The 16,919-nt window shown below is 33.2% G+C and overlaps 1 protein-coding gene across 1 annotated transcript in view; it reads right to left on the bottom strand.

Annotated features, from left to right (window-relative positions):
- The window catches only part of LOC145243682 (integrator complex subunit 13-like), a 1,170,185-nt gene that overhangs the window by 112,697 nt on the left and 1,040,569 nt on the right, over positions 1 to 16,919 (bottom strand). The window contains exon 10 of the mRNA XM_080106736.1: positions 8,261 to 8,439. Coding sequence (XP_079962862.1) covers positions 8,261 to 8,439 — 179 coding nt within the window. The remainder of the gene's footprint in view (positions 1 to 8,260; positions 8,440 to 16,919) is intronic.

The raw sequence follows: 16,919 nt of genomic DNA, 5'->3' as shown, positions 1-16,919 counted from the left end.
AGATCACCAAAGTTAAGCAATATTGAGCCTGATCAGTCATAAAATAGGTGACCATTTAGGAATACCAGGTGCTGTATGTTCTTTCTAATTAGGCAGTACCAACTCATGAGTACTGTGGTGGGAAATTATGCAACAATTACTTCACATATACACCTGCAGCGACCACTGTCTCTCAGAACAGAGACCATGATGAATACAACCTTGTAGCACTGGTGATGAACGAAACAGGAAGAAACATGAAAATGTGGTCTCACTTTGCAGGATAAACACAGAAGAAAATAATTGTTGGACTGAAAATATATAAATACATACACATACTAAACTGAACTCGGCAGGCCCAAAAGTCAAAAGAGACCCAGACTTGCTACGACTTTGTATCCTTCTCTTATTGGCTGCCTTCCTCCCTTGACCTTAACCAGCAGGACTACTTTGTTTGGTCATGTGTTGAGAACATCACCAACATAACCTCCAACAACACCAAAACAAGCTTGATTGCTGCCATCCACCAAGTATTCACTGAGCTTCCACCGGTGCTTGTGGAAAATGCATGCTCCCAGTTCTGGACTCATATTGAGGCAGTGATTGAGGCTACATTGAATAGATGTCAGCTCTACTATCTAAGTAAGTTACTTGAATTGATTTTTTCAATAAAATTTTTAAAATAAAACCGTAATGTTATTTTCTTTCGGGCGACAAATTTATCGTTCCACCCTGTAGAGTGTGTTGATTTTTACTATGAAGGAATTATTTAATGAAAGTAGAAATCATAATGTTCTTTTTGGAGTCGGTGGGTTAAAAGGCTTATAATTAAATATCTGTAAGTTGAATAAACTAAACTATGGATAAATAATATAAGATAAATCAACTTCAGACTGTTTACTTACGAAATATTACACACATAAAAGAAATTGATCTGCAAGTCTGAATCGGTTAAATGTTAAAAAAATATTTTGAATTTCAAGCATGAAATTCGTTCATGAAAATGAATGACGTCAACACTAAATGATCTAAATGTGTAAAACAAGCCAAATTAATTTTACGCGAGGGAAGATGTTCATACCTTTACCAGATCAGATTGTTTGACATAAAATGCACCAAACATTGATGTTATTGCTTTCTTTAGATTTGCATAACTCAATCATGTTCTGTAAAGCCAAAAACAAGATTTTCCTCTCTCTTTCTTACATTGTTCTTTCTCTCTGCCCTCCCTTTTTTTATTTTACTTCAATGGAGCCAACTGTTTGCTGTGCTTGGCAATCCATGATGCATATAAGGACAAGATCATGGTGGCTGAGCAGTCCATATCTTCAATTTACCTGGGCTAGATGGGCGGTAAGAAAGGTTCAATCCGATCAATATGCTGGTCTCTTCAAGCCCCACCATATAAATTTGCACCAATTTACAACAATTAATATTCCTATTCAAACTCTCACTGATAATAAATAATAATTACCCCCCACACCACCACGACTGAAATATGGTGGAAAACAGTGACCATTTCTCAACCAAACAACATAAGTATGCAGAAAATCGTGATGATTTCTCTCAGAGAAAATATAGATCAAACTGTTTGGATTATACGAATGCATACATGAATGCTGAGTGACTCCATTGATAAACTCACACGGAATATTTTATTGAGATGAAATAGGAAATATTCAAATGATTTACACTTTCTCCAAGAATGAGTGTGTAGACGCATATGTAGCAGAAACAAACTTTTCCCTTGCGAATCAATGCCTCACCCTGTGTGATTCGGTCACATACTGGGTGTGGCACATTGATCCTTTCTCTCTCCTAGGGAACTCTGACAGCTTCTGGTTTGAAGAGAAAAAACTCTTTCTTACCAAGAGAGACGCCAACCAGATTGGACTCTTCCTCTCTCTTTCTCTCACTCTCTGCCCCTAATCTGGTATCGATGATTCCCACAGAAAATAACTACCATGACAGCACGAGGTGGCTAAAGGCTAGGTTTGTCCGGAACAATATCTCCCTGTGGACATTCACCAAAATAAACTCTTTTTCTTTGTTACATTGTGTTTGTTATTTCAGTAGCTTGTATTAAATTATTTATTTTCTTAGGGTATGCCCCAAAGATACCAAACTCTAAAAATCTGTGGACACCATTTTATTTTTGGATGGATACTCTTGTTATCTCCACTAAACAGGATATGTATTTGATTGAATCTGTGTTTGTGTAGCACCTAGTATGCATAGCACTTGAATCATCACCAAACTTGGTCAAAATATGATCCAACTTAGAAGTCATCTAATTTTTTTAATAATTAGGTCAAAGTTCAAGGTCAACATAGTAAAATTCACAGAGGAACTTACTTCTTGGCCATATTGTCACCAATAAACTCTCATATCTTATACACATACATGCACACATATGTGTGCGTGTGTGTGTTAAATAATGGATAGCCCTCATTCAGATAGCAAGTACATCAGATAGTGTTAATTTTTACAAGAGTCGAACTAAATACAAGTCAAAGAAACCATGTTACATAATCTGCTGGTAAGAATACATTTTCTACAAATATTACTAAGTACATGCATACTATTAATGCTCACGTCAAGCACCGATTCTTTCAAAATATATTACTTAATGTAACTCAAAATTTATAATAGAGCAATTCTTATCTCTATAAAATTACTAGCAGGAAGACCCGACGTAGCCCAGGATTTAATGAGGATCAATGAATGTTTCACACCCCAATATTTTTATTGTCATCAAAATCAGTAAAATTGCCCATTTTTCAATCAAATTGATAGATTGCCTGCTCTAATTGGCGACTCATCCTGGTGCACTGGGAAAAAACTTCACATGCCTCCCTGTAGCGACTTAGTCCACAATACATTGTTGTCACTATAGAGAACCCACTATTGATTTCATAAAATATTTTTATACAGGGTGTCCGTAAAGTTACTATACAGTCTTATTGTTTTATTGTATTATATTTGTATTAATAGTTAATATTTTTTTTTGTTACAGGTTTATTTAATCAAGCATGCCACGCAAGCTAACTTTGGAAGAGCGCAAATTTATTTTGAAGCGATATTGGAAAACAGAAAACGCACAGGATGTAATTCGTGATTGTAAGACTGTATAGTAACTTTACGGACACTCTGTATATAATGGCTTGAATTAAAGTTTAAAATCTAAACGTCAAGTATCATGATTTAATTTTGCTTTTAGTTGAAACATTCATTTCAAATGCGCTCTTGTCATATCAAAGAACCTACTGTTAATTTTATATACCTGGCCTTACTGCTTGTGTGGTGAAAATGGTTTGATTTTAAGTTTAAAATGAAAAAATCAAGTATCATGGTCCAATTGTTCTTTAAACAGCAACATTCATTTCAAATGCGCTCCTGTTATATCAAAGAACCTACTGTTAATTTTATATGCCAAGCTTTTCTGCTTGTCCAGTAATAAAAATTTTCAAATGCACTTGTGATGTTAGGCTGTATAAAGTGTTAACTTTAGTCAAAATCGCCTGTTCCATCTTTCATTGAATTTTTTCAATTATTGATACTTATTGAAGACATTCTGATACAAAACCTATCTAAGAACACCGCCAGATACATAAAGTACATTTGTGTGAAATTTCATAAAAATCGATCCATCTGTTTCAATGTTCATGAGGAACGAATTCGCACATGCACAGATAAAGTTCCTTTTATGTAATAGTAGATAGAAAAACATGTTTATATACACTTCGTTATCCACGTATTCACACTCCTCATATGTGGCATAAACAGAGTTTAACGTAAGCGCAAACACATGATGGAGTTACCTACATCCGCAAGTGTTGGGAGAGAGACGAGTTTAACCAAAGCGCAAACCATTCCGCCGTAAGGGGATGACCAACTAAACGAAGAATTCTGCCATTGAATCATTTCACAAAGAAAACAGAACAAAAGAGAAAATGCATTATTCTCTAGAACTAAATATACGGCAAGTAGACAGAGACGCCTAAAGAAATCTTGGTCTTGAAAAAAAAAAAATCGGTAAAAAGAAACGAAGATGCGCAACACTAATGTCGACCTGAATTGTTTATATAAATTTGCAAAACAGGTTTCTTTTTTTCATTTACTACAAATATTAGCAACTGCTTCAAGGAATTCTTTAAAAAGACTATGGTTGGCTGAACATTGGAGTGTGCACTCCTTAACTATGAAAACGATCCTAAAAATGTAATACAAACTGCTTCAAGGAATTGTTTTAAAAATTCATTTAAAAACAAAAGATGAGTGAAAGAAAGAAATAGGTAGTAAAACCAAGGTTTTACTTGTATTTAGTCCGACTCTTGTAAAAATTAACACTATCTAATGTACTTGCTATCTGAAAGAGGGTTATCCATTGCTTAACATACACACACACATACGCGCGCGCGCGTGCGTGCGTGCGTGCGTGCGTGCGTGCGTGCGTGCGTGCGTGCGTGCGTGTGTGTGTGTGTGTGTGTGTGTGTGTAAGATATGGGAGTGGGTATGGCTTAACTCTAAAATCGACCGTAGAGTTCAATAATAAATTATATTCATTTTTTAAATGATTTATTTTTTTAAATAAATAATAATGTCGAATGTTTGCTTTCCATGTTGGATGTAAGAATCACTCATAGTCGATATTATCAAAGATATTTACCCGCTTCAGTAATACATTGGTTTATTGACGAATGAGGTGTTATTGCAAGTTGCATTTACTTATTCTGTTGTGATCTGTCATTTTTTAATTTTCTGTCAGCTTTAAATACTTCAACTCTGTATTTGCAATTTTGTTTTTTATGTACTCACATGGAATGTTTACACTGATCACTGGAAATAATTGGTGGTGTTCCCTGGACTCTGAGTGATATGTCTCTCAAATTTTAAGCATTCTCTACCTCTTTCGATAACTATAGCAAATGGCTATATATGATCACAGAAGTTTCTTACCATTAAACTTCTCTGGGATTTTAATAGCAATGATGTTCCCCAAGGTTCAAGTGCTTTACGCACACTTCCAGTGGAGGTCTGGTTAGTGCTCTCCCTCTTCAGTTTTTCCAATCTTCTTGACCCTTCATGCCGATGCTGTGTAATATCAGTTGAGGTTGATGCCATTGCTTTTTGAGGGGGAAGGGGAGTTTATTAGATGTTTTACGATTTCATTTCTCTAAGATTCTTTAATTTTTCTGTTACAACTTTCATGTGGATGGTTAGTGGATGGTTAAGTAATCTTAAATTGTTCCATTTCATGCAAACATCATGCTCAAGGACATTTTGATTTCCATGTTCATATTACTTACTGCTGCTCAGAACCAGAACATTGTCTCCTTTACACTCGTACTTTGATATTTTGTTTGTATCTTTGTCATCCACAAGAAAAAGGTATCTCAAAATCTCACTCATATCTCTCAGATTTTCTCACAGCTTTCCTCAGTTGTTATTATCATAACAACTAGACAATCCTGAAAATCATAACATTTGAAAATTACATCTCGAATAGTTAGAATGTGGAAAATCAATAACATTTTTGTTTTACATAAGGAATCCAAAAATCACACTTGAAAACTCTAAATGTTTTTCAGTTATTGTATGTGTTTGCCAAGATTTGGGTGTGGAACCATCAATTCTCAGAAGTGGCACGACTGGTAAATGAAGAATTTCCTTTTTCTGCATATTTACATGTTTGAAACTTTCTCTCATCTAAAAATGATGTTCTTTCTCCATTAGCTCAGAATTTAACTTGAAAAATGATTTTTTTTTTTTTGTTGAGACATGTCACTAGAGGATACCTAAACCCAAACTTATCACAAAAACTGGAGAAAGTTCAGAGAAAATCTGAGAGGTGAGCGTAACAGGGTCTGATGATTTGACATGGAATCAAAATGTAATTATTTCCAAAACCAATTTCATTTCCTTTTCTCAAGGTTATTTTGTTTCATAGCTTTTATCATGTACATTTCATTCACAGACAATAAACCTATTTTTCATCTGTGCTTATCTGTCTTTTGCATTTGCTTTGAACGCCTTCTGTATTGAATAACAATAAATTCAAATTAATAATATTGCTTTGTTCAAGTGTTATTCTGACGATTTGATCGCTTTTTAACAGCATATCAATCGAGTTACATTATTTATTGACACGAAAGGCGTATTATCATATATATTATCATCATGGTTTATTATATGTAAGTTATTTACGATCGTATTGGGTTGTGTGAGTTTCTATTTTTTATGTACAATGGTAGGACTATTTTTGTGTTCTTCAAATTTTCTTGTAAAGACTCTCAGAAAATTGAAGATATTGTCTACATGAACTTTGCTAAACAAATTCTCTATATTATCTATTTGGTATTATTTTTGTTTGGTTTCTTGGAAATCTTTACAAGCAATGAGTATGTGTTCAATGGTGAAAGGTGACTAGCATCGTGGAGGCTCGTCTCTCCTCAGGAGATATGATTGAGTTAAGTGAGTATGACCAAGTCGTATTCTTACTAATACTACCTCCTCACTTCCTTGGTCTTCTGTGTTCTGATTGCCATTTTTTGATAATGTAGTTTATTTCTTTGAAAAATATGACAAGTTGAAGCAGAGTCTAGATGAACTTGGTTAAACAAATCCTCCATATTGTCTATTCGAAAGTAACCTGAACAGCCAGTGAATATATGTTCAATGGTTACAGACATGAATGTCCAACATTGGAATAAATATTAAGGCTACACATCGTTTAAATAGTTGGATAAAGTGCTAAGTTTAATCAGTTATAGGTGATAGTTTTCTGGACGTTGGATGACATTAACAATGTAATTAAGAATTACTTATGACTTCCACCTGGTCACAACTAATGAAACGAGAGCATTAGATCAAACAGTTTTAAATTTCATATAGATTCCTGAATTTGACAAGTTGTACAGGAAAAAGGTTGGAGAATACATTTGTGAGAATAACGTCTAAAAATAGAACAGTATTCTGAATGATCCAAATAAATTATATCATGGTTCACGTTAAAAGCATTCCTGCACACAATGTTAAAAAGTTGTTGGTAACTCTCCACACACACACTTCTCTTGCATCATCCTGATTATGGAATTAAAAAAATATTATGGAAATCGCTCCAGACAAAGCATGAAACCACTTGATGTAAAACAGTTAAACAAAAAGAATGAAAGATGATTATCATAAAGACAGGGAATGCCTATTGACCTTGGTTAGGAGGGAAACAATAGGAAGAGAGTACATTGAGTCTGTAGTTCCTGGGAATAAGCTATTTGAATAGAAAACTGTATTACAATGAGGTATCAAAACAGTGAATTGATGAAGACCAAAATTCAAATGAGCTGAAACAAAGGAAGCAGAGAATAGACCAGATAATTCTGAAGAATACATGTCGTAACAGTATTTATAGAAATGACTGACATTAAAAACATCTCATTTGTGTGATAGAGAGAGTGTGAAGAAGACAAAAGAGTGGTGCCAAGCAAATTACAAATGCATTCCTTACATGCGGCAGTGATTCAAATATGACAACAGAATGCCGGGTTCAGTTCTTTTGGATTTGCTCACTTTTTAATTATCGTTCATTATTTTTCAACATATTTTAATTGTACAAGTTATACTTTTTAATGATTGGCCGTATTCCCTTCATTTTATACGTCTTTGCAGTTTTTTATAAACACCTTCATTCCAAACGGATTTCATACGTTACATCTTCGTTTCTTTAGCTTTCTGCAGCTTACATGTTTTCTGATTTAGCATATTGGCTGATGAATTCCCAAGTTCATCCACTTTAATCCGAATATGATTAACAGATACTTTTAGACTGTACACTATCTACATTTTAATAGTTTTGTTCAAATTCACATAGAATTCTCCAATAAACGGATCATGTTGCTAGTGGCTATTTGGGTTGACTTTGGTGTTTTTCACAAAAAACGGTTTATTCAATTTCTTCCACATATGTAAATTTATAATTGAAAGGTCCGAGCCATTGTTTAATTGTAATTTTACAGTTTTATTAAATATCTTGATAGTTACTTATTTGTCTAAATAGTCGTCAGATATTTCACTGGATTTTGTCTTTCTAACTATTTTTTGCTATGCGTCTGATTCTACAATGCAATGTTTCATCATTATTGTTATTAAACATTAAAACATTATTTAAAACAAAGATTGTGTTTTGGGATTAGAAGGTTGAAACTTTCTGTTTGAAACGTTAGGATAACAAGAGAAAAAAGAGAATGTCTGCAAAGGTTATCTGTCAATTTCTTGAGCTTACCGTTATTCTGTAATCTGTAACTCGGCCCCCACTTCCCTCACTAATTGAAGGGGGGTCTTCAAGGATGGAACGGGAAATGGAGAGTGTGTGAATGAAGATTTCACCCCCATGGCTTGCCAACATGTGAGAGATCACTTTGGTTCCTGATTTCCGTGGTTGTTCCAGCATAACGGCTCGCCCTGTCAAAAGAAAAGAGAACTATAGCGTTTCAAGATTGTGAGATGAGGATTGATGACTCAAATTATTTGAATTCTTCGAACTATTGTTCTCGTTTGGAATGTTATTCTCACACTGTTTTGATCAATGTTGCCTCTGACCTTCTCCAGATGTATTTTGTTAGATTCAGGAATTTTTCTATTGAACTGAGAATCTATATGGAATTTTAAATGGAAACTTATTTCAGCTTGTTCTCATTCCATCAGCCATCTTAAGTAACTCGTAATTGTATTTTTAGTATTTTCTGCATAGAAGATTGAACCTTGAATATTCAGAAGACTTAACAAATTAAATAAACAGTTTTGTTTAAAATTCTGTACAGATTCACAAGTTCGACAAACCAATTTCCAAGTTTGACAAACCAATTTCCAAGTTTGACAAACCAATTTCCAAGTTCGACAAACCAATTTCCAAGTTCGACAAACCAATTTCCAAGTTTGACAAACCAATTTCCAAGTTTGACAAAACAATTTCCAAGTTTGATAAAAAGTTCCACAGTTAGAAATCTTACAATAACATGGATTTTCCTTTACAATTAAAAAAAATTTCTTTTAATCTTCCAAAAGTTAATAAACATAGATGTTCCCTGTTAAACGCATGTTTTGAATAACCCCACACAGGGATACTTAATGTGGCCAAATAATCTCAATACTTTACATTTGATGACAGAGAATACTGATGGGACGGTAATGAGTTATCACAATGCTGAAGATAGTTTATGACCAGCAATGTTACACATGAAGTGGTTTGAAAAGTTTTGCGATAGTTTTACGATTCAGTTTCACATTCAAATATTCAGCAGCAAGTGAATTTCATAAATCTGCAGTTGTTGGAATACAAGGAGGCTGGTGGAAATGTAGACAAAAGATGGTTGGACAGCTTCTGTGAATGGATGAACATGAAACAAGTGCACATCTTGCACAAGATAATAAAGCTTAGAGGACAATCAGTGCATATTTTGCAGCTAGCACATAAAACGTTAAATGATATATGGGACATAATATTTTTTTCTTATAATTGAGACAGAAAAAATTAAGAACAAAATTTTTCTATATTTAAAAATGAAGGAATTCATGTATCTCTGAATTTGTTAAACTTTTACTTGGTTTGGTTGTTTTGTTTTATGGCATATCAACCCTTTTTGGATTATTTAATGCCAAATCCAGTTGTTTGGGAAATAGTATTCATATTGCATCCATTTATTTTGTGAAAGGTTTTTATTCTTCAAACTCTTTGTATCTTTAATCGCTAGTTTGCAGTGTTTGGTTTGGTTGTTTTATAGTGGATTTTAACGGTTTTTTTCCCTGCCCTGCAGTACATGAATGAGTTTTGCAATGGGAGAGGGAAAAGAGTTACAGTATTAATGTTTGGTACGTTTTAAGTTAGGAAAGCAGCCAGGAAGTAGGGGAGATAGAAAGAGAAAGGGAAAATGGGAAGAAGGAAAAGGGGGAAAAGGTTGGTTGTTTTTTGTTTTGGTTTTGCAGAACATAAAGCTTTGCAAAAAGAAGTAGAAAAACGAAAAGCATCAATGTTAGATGCATTTTCTCTCAGGAAGCTAATATCTTCAGACAGCCTGGTCTGGTAGCACCAGCAAACTTTTGCTGTTTGTTATATATTTAGGTATTCAGTCAAACAGTACAAGTTTATTAAACTATAGAAAAATATCATACAAAGAAAAAAGTTTATAACACATTTTTTATGAGCTGAGGATTGATAATTTGGATTATTTGAGCTACTCTACTCCACTTGCGTGATTTTCCCACAACGTTTTGACGAATGTAATCTCCAACATTTCTTTTAGGTGCATTTTATCAAAGTCTGGAATCTTCTAGTTACCAAGGATCTGTGATGTAATGCATATAAACGCTAAGTATTAATCAGTTCTAAGTGACAGCCTTCTCGAGATTGTAGGTTCAATCCTGAGTGCAGGACAATTATGAATTACTTAAGCCTTCTACCTAGTCATGATGGAGCGAGAGCAAACTACCTCTGTTAATTAAGACTTCTATTGTGAGAACAAGTTATGACAAGTGTTTGTTGACACTGATTTTAAAATAATCACGTTTGCAGAATGTAATACATTCCATGAATAGAAAGCTCTTTGAAAGGAACCCTGTTCATGGAAATTCCATATATATATATATCTTAGAATGCTGAGATGAATAGGAACACAGATTATTGATCTTGTGGTATTAAGAATTACAAAATATTTTTAGGGGGTAATATTTTTATATAAGACAATCCTAGCCAACAAGGGAATAGCTCAATATACTTAATAGAACAAATAGTTTTTTTTTATATATTTAAATTTCATTCAGAAAAATATAATTTTTCAAAATAAAAATTTATTATTTGAACAAAGAATACAATTCAGAATACTTTCTTTAACTCATAGATTTTCGATGTAGGCTCATCTCTTCAAGGGAAAAGTCATGAGCAAAATATTAAATCTGATTTGAAATAATTTTGCTATTCAGCAAATACATAGGAAATATATTAAAGATTAAATCTTTTTAAGGAACGTAGATAAAGAAAATAAATGTTGAAACAGAGAAAAGATATGAAATTATGGGATGATTTTGTTAGAATCCAAGTTCGTTGAAGAAATTCACATTGAAGGTAAATTCTAAATTTTTTTTATAAAGCATTTGGAAACAGATGATCCAAGATTCATTCCACCTCATTTTTTAGATGGTGTAATTTCGGTATGAGGTATCCACTGTAAGATGTTCTCTATTATAGATTAAAAACCTCTGTAATATTTTTGATAAGAGTCAAGATAGTTGGAAATTTTCAAATCAGATATTTTAAGGTTGATTTAAAAAGTAAAGAAGAGATACTAAGATAAAAATATATTTTTAAGCATTTTTTCCTTGTGTCCCTTATTAAATGAAGGGAAAAGAGAAACATGAATGGAAAAAATGAAAACCTTATTTATATCCTTAAGTGTTCAAATAAAAGAGAAGGCTGGTGGAGACATAAAAAGAAAAGAAAGGAAGAAGATAGAAGAAAACTAATTGACGTTTATTTAAGGCATGTGTTGATTGTAGTGCAAATAATCAGTCAAACGTTATTACAGCTCAAATGGAAGAGATAGGGAAGAGTCTATATGATATATGTGAGCAAGTCAGGGTTAAAACAACAAAATAAAAAAAATGATATAAAAAAAATTAAAAATAAATAAATAATTAAAATTAACAGCTGGCTTTTGCTAATAAAATAAAATAAAATAAAAAAAGCTTATAAAATTTAATATATCAACATATAAAACCGTTTATCAGGGTAAAATTATCAATAAAATTTTTATAATTACACAAGCCATCAAGTATTATATATATTTTATAAATCTTAAATGAATAAATTTCTACTGACGTAATAATGAGAAAGGTGATGTATAAACTATATAATATGAAGCTAAAAAAAAACAAAAAAAACTCAGATCTTTAGTAATGGTAACAGTAGTTTAGAATGTCTGGAGTAATATTATTACAGTATGATTAGTACTACTAAAAATGTAAATATAAAAAGTAGTTTTAAGGTCATTTTAGAAGGATTATTTTAAAATATTATCTTATTATTATTGTGTAGAACAGATGACTTCAATGGTATTGGTCACACTGACAGAATAGATGAGAGTTCTTGGGTTAGTAGATGTAGAACAGTTGAGATAGCAAGTTCAGTGTGTAAAGAAGGCACAGAAAACGTGGGAGGAGATAAGAATAGACTTGAAAGAAAGAGAGATGAATAAAACCTGGTCAGGAATAGGTTAGTTTGGAAGTCAATTTCTAGAAGCCTTTCAATAAATGCCAGTATGTAAAATGGACATGATGATGATGATGCTTTTCTTTATCAGTCCATCAAAAAGTCACAGTTATGGGAATGGCGCAGTTTCAGTTCCTTAACCAATGCTAGAGCAGTGGCACGATCGAATGGGTTTTGTATACCCAATCCGACCAGACTTCCTTTTCCGAATTTCTGTGTCAGTTTCTCACACCACAATGATAAAGAAACAGATAAGAATGTAAAATAGTCATAAATCATTTTTATTTCTGATGCAGACAATAATTGAATCATAACTTTTATTGGCTAAAAATTCCATTTTGAAAGGTGATTTCTCCACATTATTACCTCCCTTGGTTGCCAAGAGATTGATGAGAAGATAAATTTTGATTGACCAAACAGATCTTTTTTTTTAATGGAAATAGCTCCAATCGAGACAAAGCATAGAGTACTGGATGTAAAGAGATTAAAAAACACCACAAGATCAAAAACTAGTCAGCAATAACCATATATGGATAGATTCTGGGCTAGAAAACATCAATTCTTCCCTCTTTGTCAGAAACATCACTCATGGAAAGTGAGGACTAAAGGATAAAATAAGGAAAGCAAAAGTGACATTATTACCTCCCTTGGTTGTGGAAAATAAACGCAAGGTTGATTTGCTAATTTCCACGAATAAAAAGAGACATGTATTATTTGAACTTTTTTGATAGGAGCAAAGTGTAGTATCTGTTTCTCAGTCAGTCACGAAAGAGGAAATTTTATTTTTATCCCAAATCCCAATCCTGAGTGCCCCTTTTGGGGAGCAGGATTTTCCGCAGATTGAAAACAAATCCTGTGTTTTGTTAAGAGAAGCAAGTCAGTACAAATATGTATTTTATTTACCTCCTCTCTAGGTCACACACATAGTCAGGCGTGGTTTTTAAAAACCAGCACATCAAGATAAACACTTTCTGGTCTACAAAAAATGCCTTAATAGCTCTGTTAATATTTCCCGGTAGCAGCGCATCAGGTGATTAACAATAATCTAACCACTTCTCAGAGAGAAGTAGAAAGGTAGACTTCCTAGGACAGAACAGAACCATACTTCAGACTGAGAGCAACAAACTGATGGTTAAACTGATTGACAAGGACGTATACCGACTGGCACAACCAACACCAACTCAGCTAGTTTTTAGTTTCACGTTTCGCTTGAAATTTCTTTATGTACATCTTGTTTAACTCAGGAACCTCTAAAAAATTTTACATTTATTCAATAAAAGTAGATTATCCTTATTCCGTCAGCCATGACAGGATAAAAGTGTTAATTATTTTCTTATTCTTATTTATTATTGTCTGGTAGCTTGATAATATGGAGGCATCTACATCATATTTTTCTTTGTTCTTTCAAACTACTACGCTGACCTGACTGAAATTTTGTATGACCCTTTCTCATGATAAGGTATAATGAACAAAATATTATGGTATCCATTTCATGTACAGTTAGGGATTAATGTTTAGCATTATCTTGGCTGGATTTTTAAAATTGCACTTAAATAACATTTAAGCTGACAAAGAAAACTTAGATTCTGACTAGCCAATTTGCATTTGTTATGATTGTGACATGTTATTGGGAATATAATAGCAAAATTGACTACAGTTTATTTTTTAAAAATGCTTAAGTATTTCTGACAATTTGGTAAGATAGAGGGAGACATTCTTAAATAATCACCTAAAAATATATATCAGATTTACATTTAGCTTAAATACTGAATCTACCAAAAAAGCTGTGGTTAAAAACATAGAAATATTTACAAAACATAGTTGAACTTAATGAATTCCGGGCAATGCCAGGTTGCTACAACTAATATATAAATAAACAGATTAAGAGCATTATGTTAACGGGATTTTAAAAGTTGCACCTAAATAATATTTAAGCAGATAAAGCAAACTTTGATTCTAACTATCCTATTTATTTTGGCTATTGCTGTATCATGTTATTGGCAATTAAGTAACATATTTAGCTATAATTTATTTTTATAGACTTATTTTAGATGAAGATATTCTTAAATAATCACCTAAAAAGAAAAATCAGATTCACATTTAGTTTAAATACTGAACTTAAAAATGGGTGTTTATAGAACACAGAACTATTTACAAAAACATTTGAAATTAATGAATCTTGGGCAACGTTGGGTCGGCGCAGCTAGTATAGAAATAAACATTTGTTTAGCATCCTTTAATATAAAGAAATCGTTTTGACCTGGTGATTTTGAAAGTAGAGTGTGAGCAGCAAAGGCATATTGATTGGATATCATTTAGTAATAATAGATGCTTCTCTCTACTCTCTTCCAGACATTTGCAACGCAGTTCAGTGCACAAAAATCAGCAGAATGGCAAAGACAAAAATCTAATAGACCTGAAACGCAGCAAAAAACATAAATTGAATGATTCATGTGCTTCTTCTAATGCAAATGCCTCAAGATGCTTTCAAGAAATTTAGGTAGAAAACATATTTGGTTTAATAAAATATATAAACACTAAATATAAAACAAACACACACATGTATATATATAGCATTGTCACCTTAAAGAAGGCACAGTGCTACTTTGATGTAGAGGGCTACTATCTGGGACATAATTTGCAGGGATAATATGCATGGAGTTCAACAGAAAGATGTCTGTTTACATTACACTTGAACATGAGTACAGTTAGGGAAGCAGGGACCTGGAAAGAGAATTCCAAAGCCTAGCAGTTCAAGGGAAGAAACTATTAACGTAAAAAGCTTTCTGGCATCTAGAAATCTCTATTGTATAGGGGTGAAATTTGGCTGCTTGTCGAGTTTGTCGGAGGTATTTATGCTGAGGGCTTGAAGTTCGTTGGAGCATCTACCATTAAAATACTTGTAAAATAAGCAGAGGGATGCAATATTTCGTCGATGGGACAGAGAATGAAGCCTAGTTGAAAGTGTGGGACCTATTAGGTTGGCGCCTCTCTTTAGAATCCTGTCTAAGAGTGAGAAACTAGTAGCAGATGCACCAACCCAAATGTGACAACAAAATGGTGACCTTGAGCAGTACAGGATACTCTCAGGCCAAAATAACTTACTATAATTATTTCCAACAACTTCTTCTAAAAGTTGCGATGTTGTTTAACTGTGAAAATATACCATCTCTCACATTTTAAAAATTCTCAAATTAATTTGCCCATAGGTTAGTTTATTGGATGACATTGTCCTAGTGAGTGTATAAATCCTACTTGCGAGACATTGGCTTGGGTTCTCAGTTCTTGGATGATCACCCCCACCCTCTTGTTTGAGATGAAGTAGGTGACGATTTACTTGATTATTAGGTAAAAAACTTTCTTGTGTGTGGCACAGTTGCTCAAGTGACAGATTACTCGGCTCGCATGCAAGAAATTTTGGTTTCAAATCCTGATTTTAGATAAGTTCAACTGATGAGCACAAATGAGGGCAAAATGAGTCTTGGACTTTTGGTTTATTGGCTGTCATGGCTCTTGTGAGCTGTGACATTGTTTGACTATAGAAATAAATATATATTCTCTCAAATTCTGAAAATTCATCTATATATACATATATATGATAAAATAAGATGAAACAAAGTTACATATGAATTTTATTACATTATCAAGTCAATAAGGGTTACAGAAGAAAGGAAGAAAACCTCTTTAGGTCATAGCATTCCAAAGCTAAATGCGTCTTATCAGAAGAGAAGAAAAAGCCGGCATTATACAACAGGAAAACGTAAAAAGACAACACTAACTTTGAAAAAATTCAGATTAAGAATGGAAAAATTGTTGAGATTAGAATTGGAAAAAATTATTTTATATGATGAGGTAAAAGGGAGAAGGGACAGAAAAGAACAATAAATGCTATAAGAACATACAAAACAATACGTTGGAGACGTCCCTCCATGGGATTAATGGATTATCTCATGACGTCACTTCCTCTGGTGACGTCATTCCAATATCGAGTACTAGTGCCCGGCAGTCTAAGTTTGCCATGCGACCAAGCAGGTCGGTTGCACACACCCAAACATTGAGGAATGGTATTACTCAACTCTCTTTGCCTGTAATTTATGTGAATGCATGTTTCATTCCTAAAAATCCTGTATTCCTTTCGTTTATTACCATTTAACCCCATAACGACTGGTGACGATGGAGTCGACTTTCACACGGGTTCACTCCACAAAAAAAAAAAGGGAAAAAGAATAAAATTCTAATTGACTTTAAAAGAACTTCGGATTTACAAGCTAAGAATTCGGCTGGTAATTACGTTCTAAAAACACAAGTCTAACAACAAAACAAAAAACAGAAACGAACACAAGGCAAAGTTATCGATGCAATTGTAAGTAATCTTTTTGTCTCTATATTGAAATTGAAAATAACTGTACGAAACGCATTTTGTAATGTTTCAAAATTAATTTGATTGCCTATTGAAAGAAAAAAGAAAAAAAAGAGAAAAATGTTGACCTCAATTTTCACCACGAGGAGAATTCTAGTGTAACTCATCGACTGTTTATTCGTATGCAAATTTGAACATTTTTTTTTTAAATGATGTGAAAAGATTTTTTTTTGCCTTTGTTTTGTGCTGCTAACTTTATGCAATATTTATTTTTATTATTTACTTGGCCAAAATATGGTTAGACGACAACTATGGAAGGCA

Source organism: Euprymna scolopes, chromosome 22, assembly GCF_053919585.1.
Source record: "Euprymna scolopes isolate OS-2025 chromosome 22, ASM5391958v1, whole genome shotgun sequence".
Lineage (NCBI taxonomy): Eukaryota > Metazoa > Mollusca > Cephalopoda > Sepiida > Sepiolidae > Euprymna > Euprymna scolopes.
This window is presented reverse-complemented; position numbering and strand designations above follow the sequence as displayed.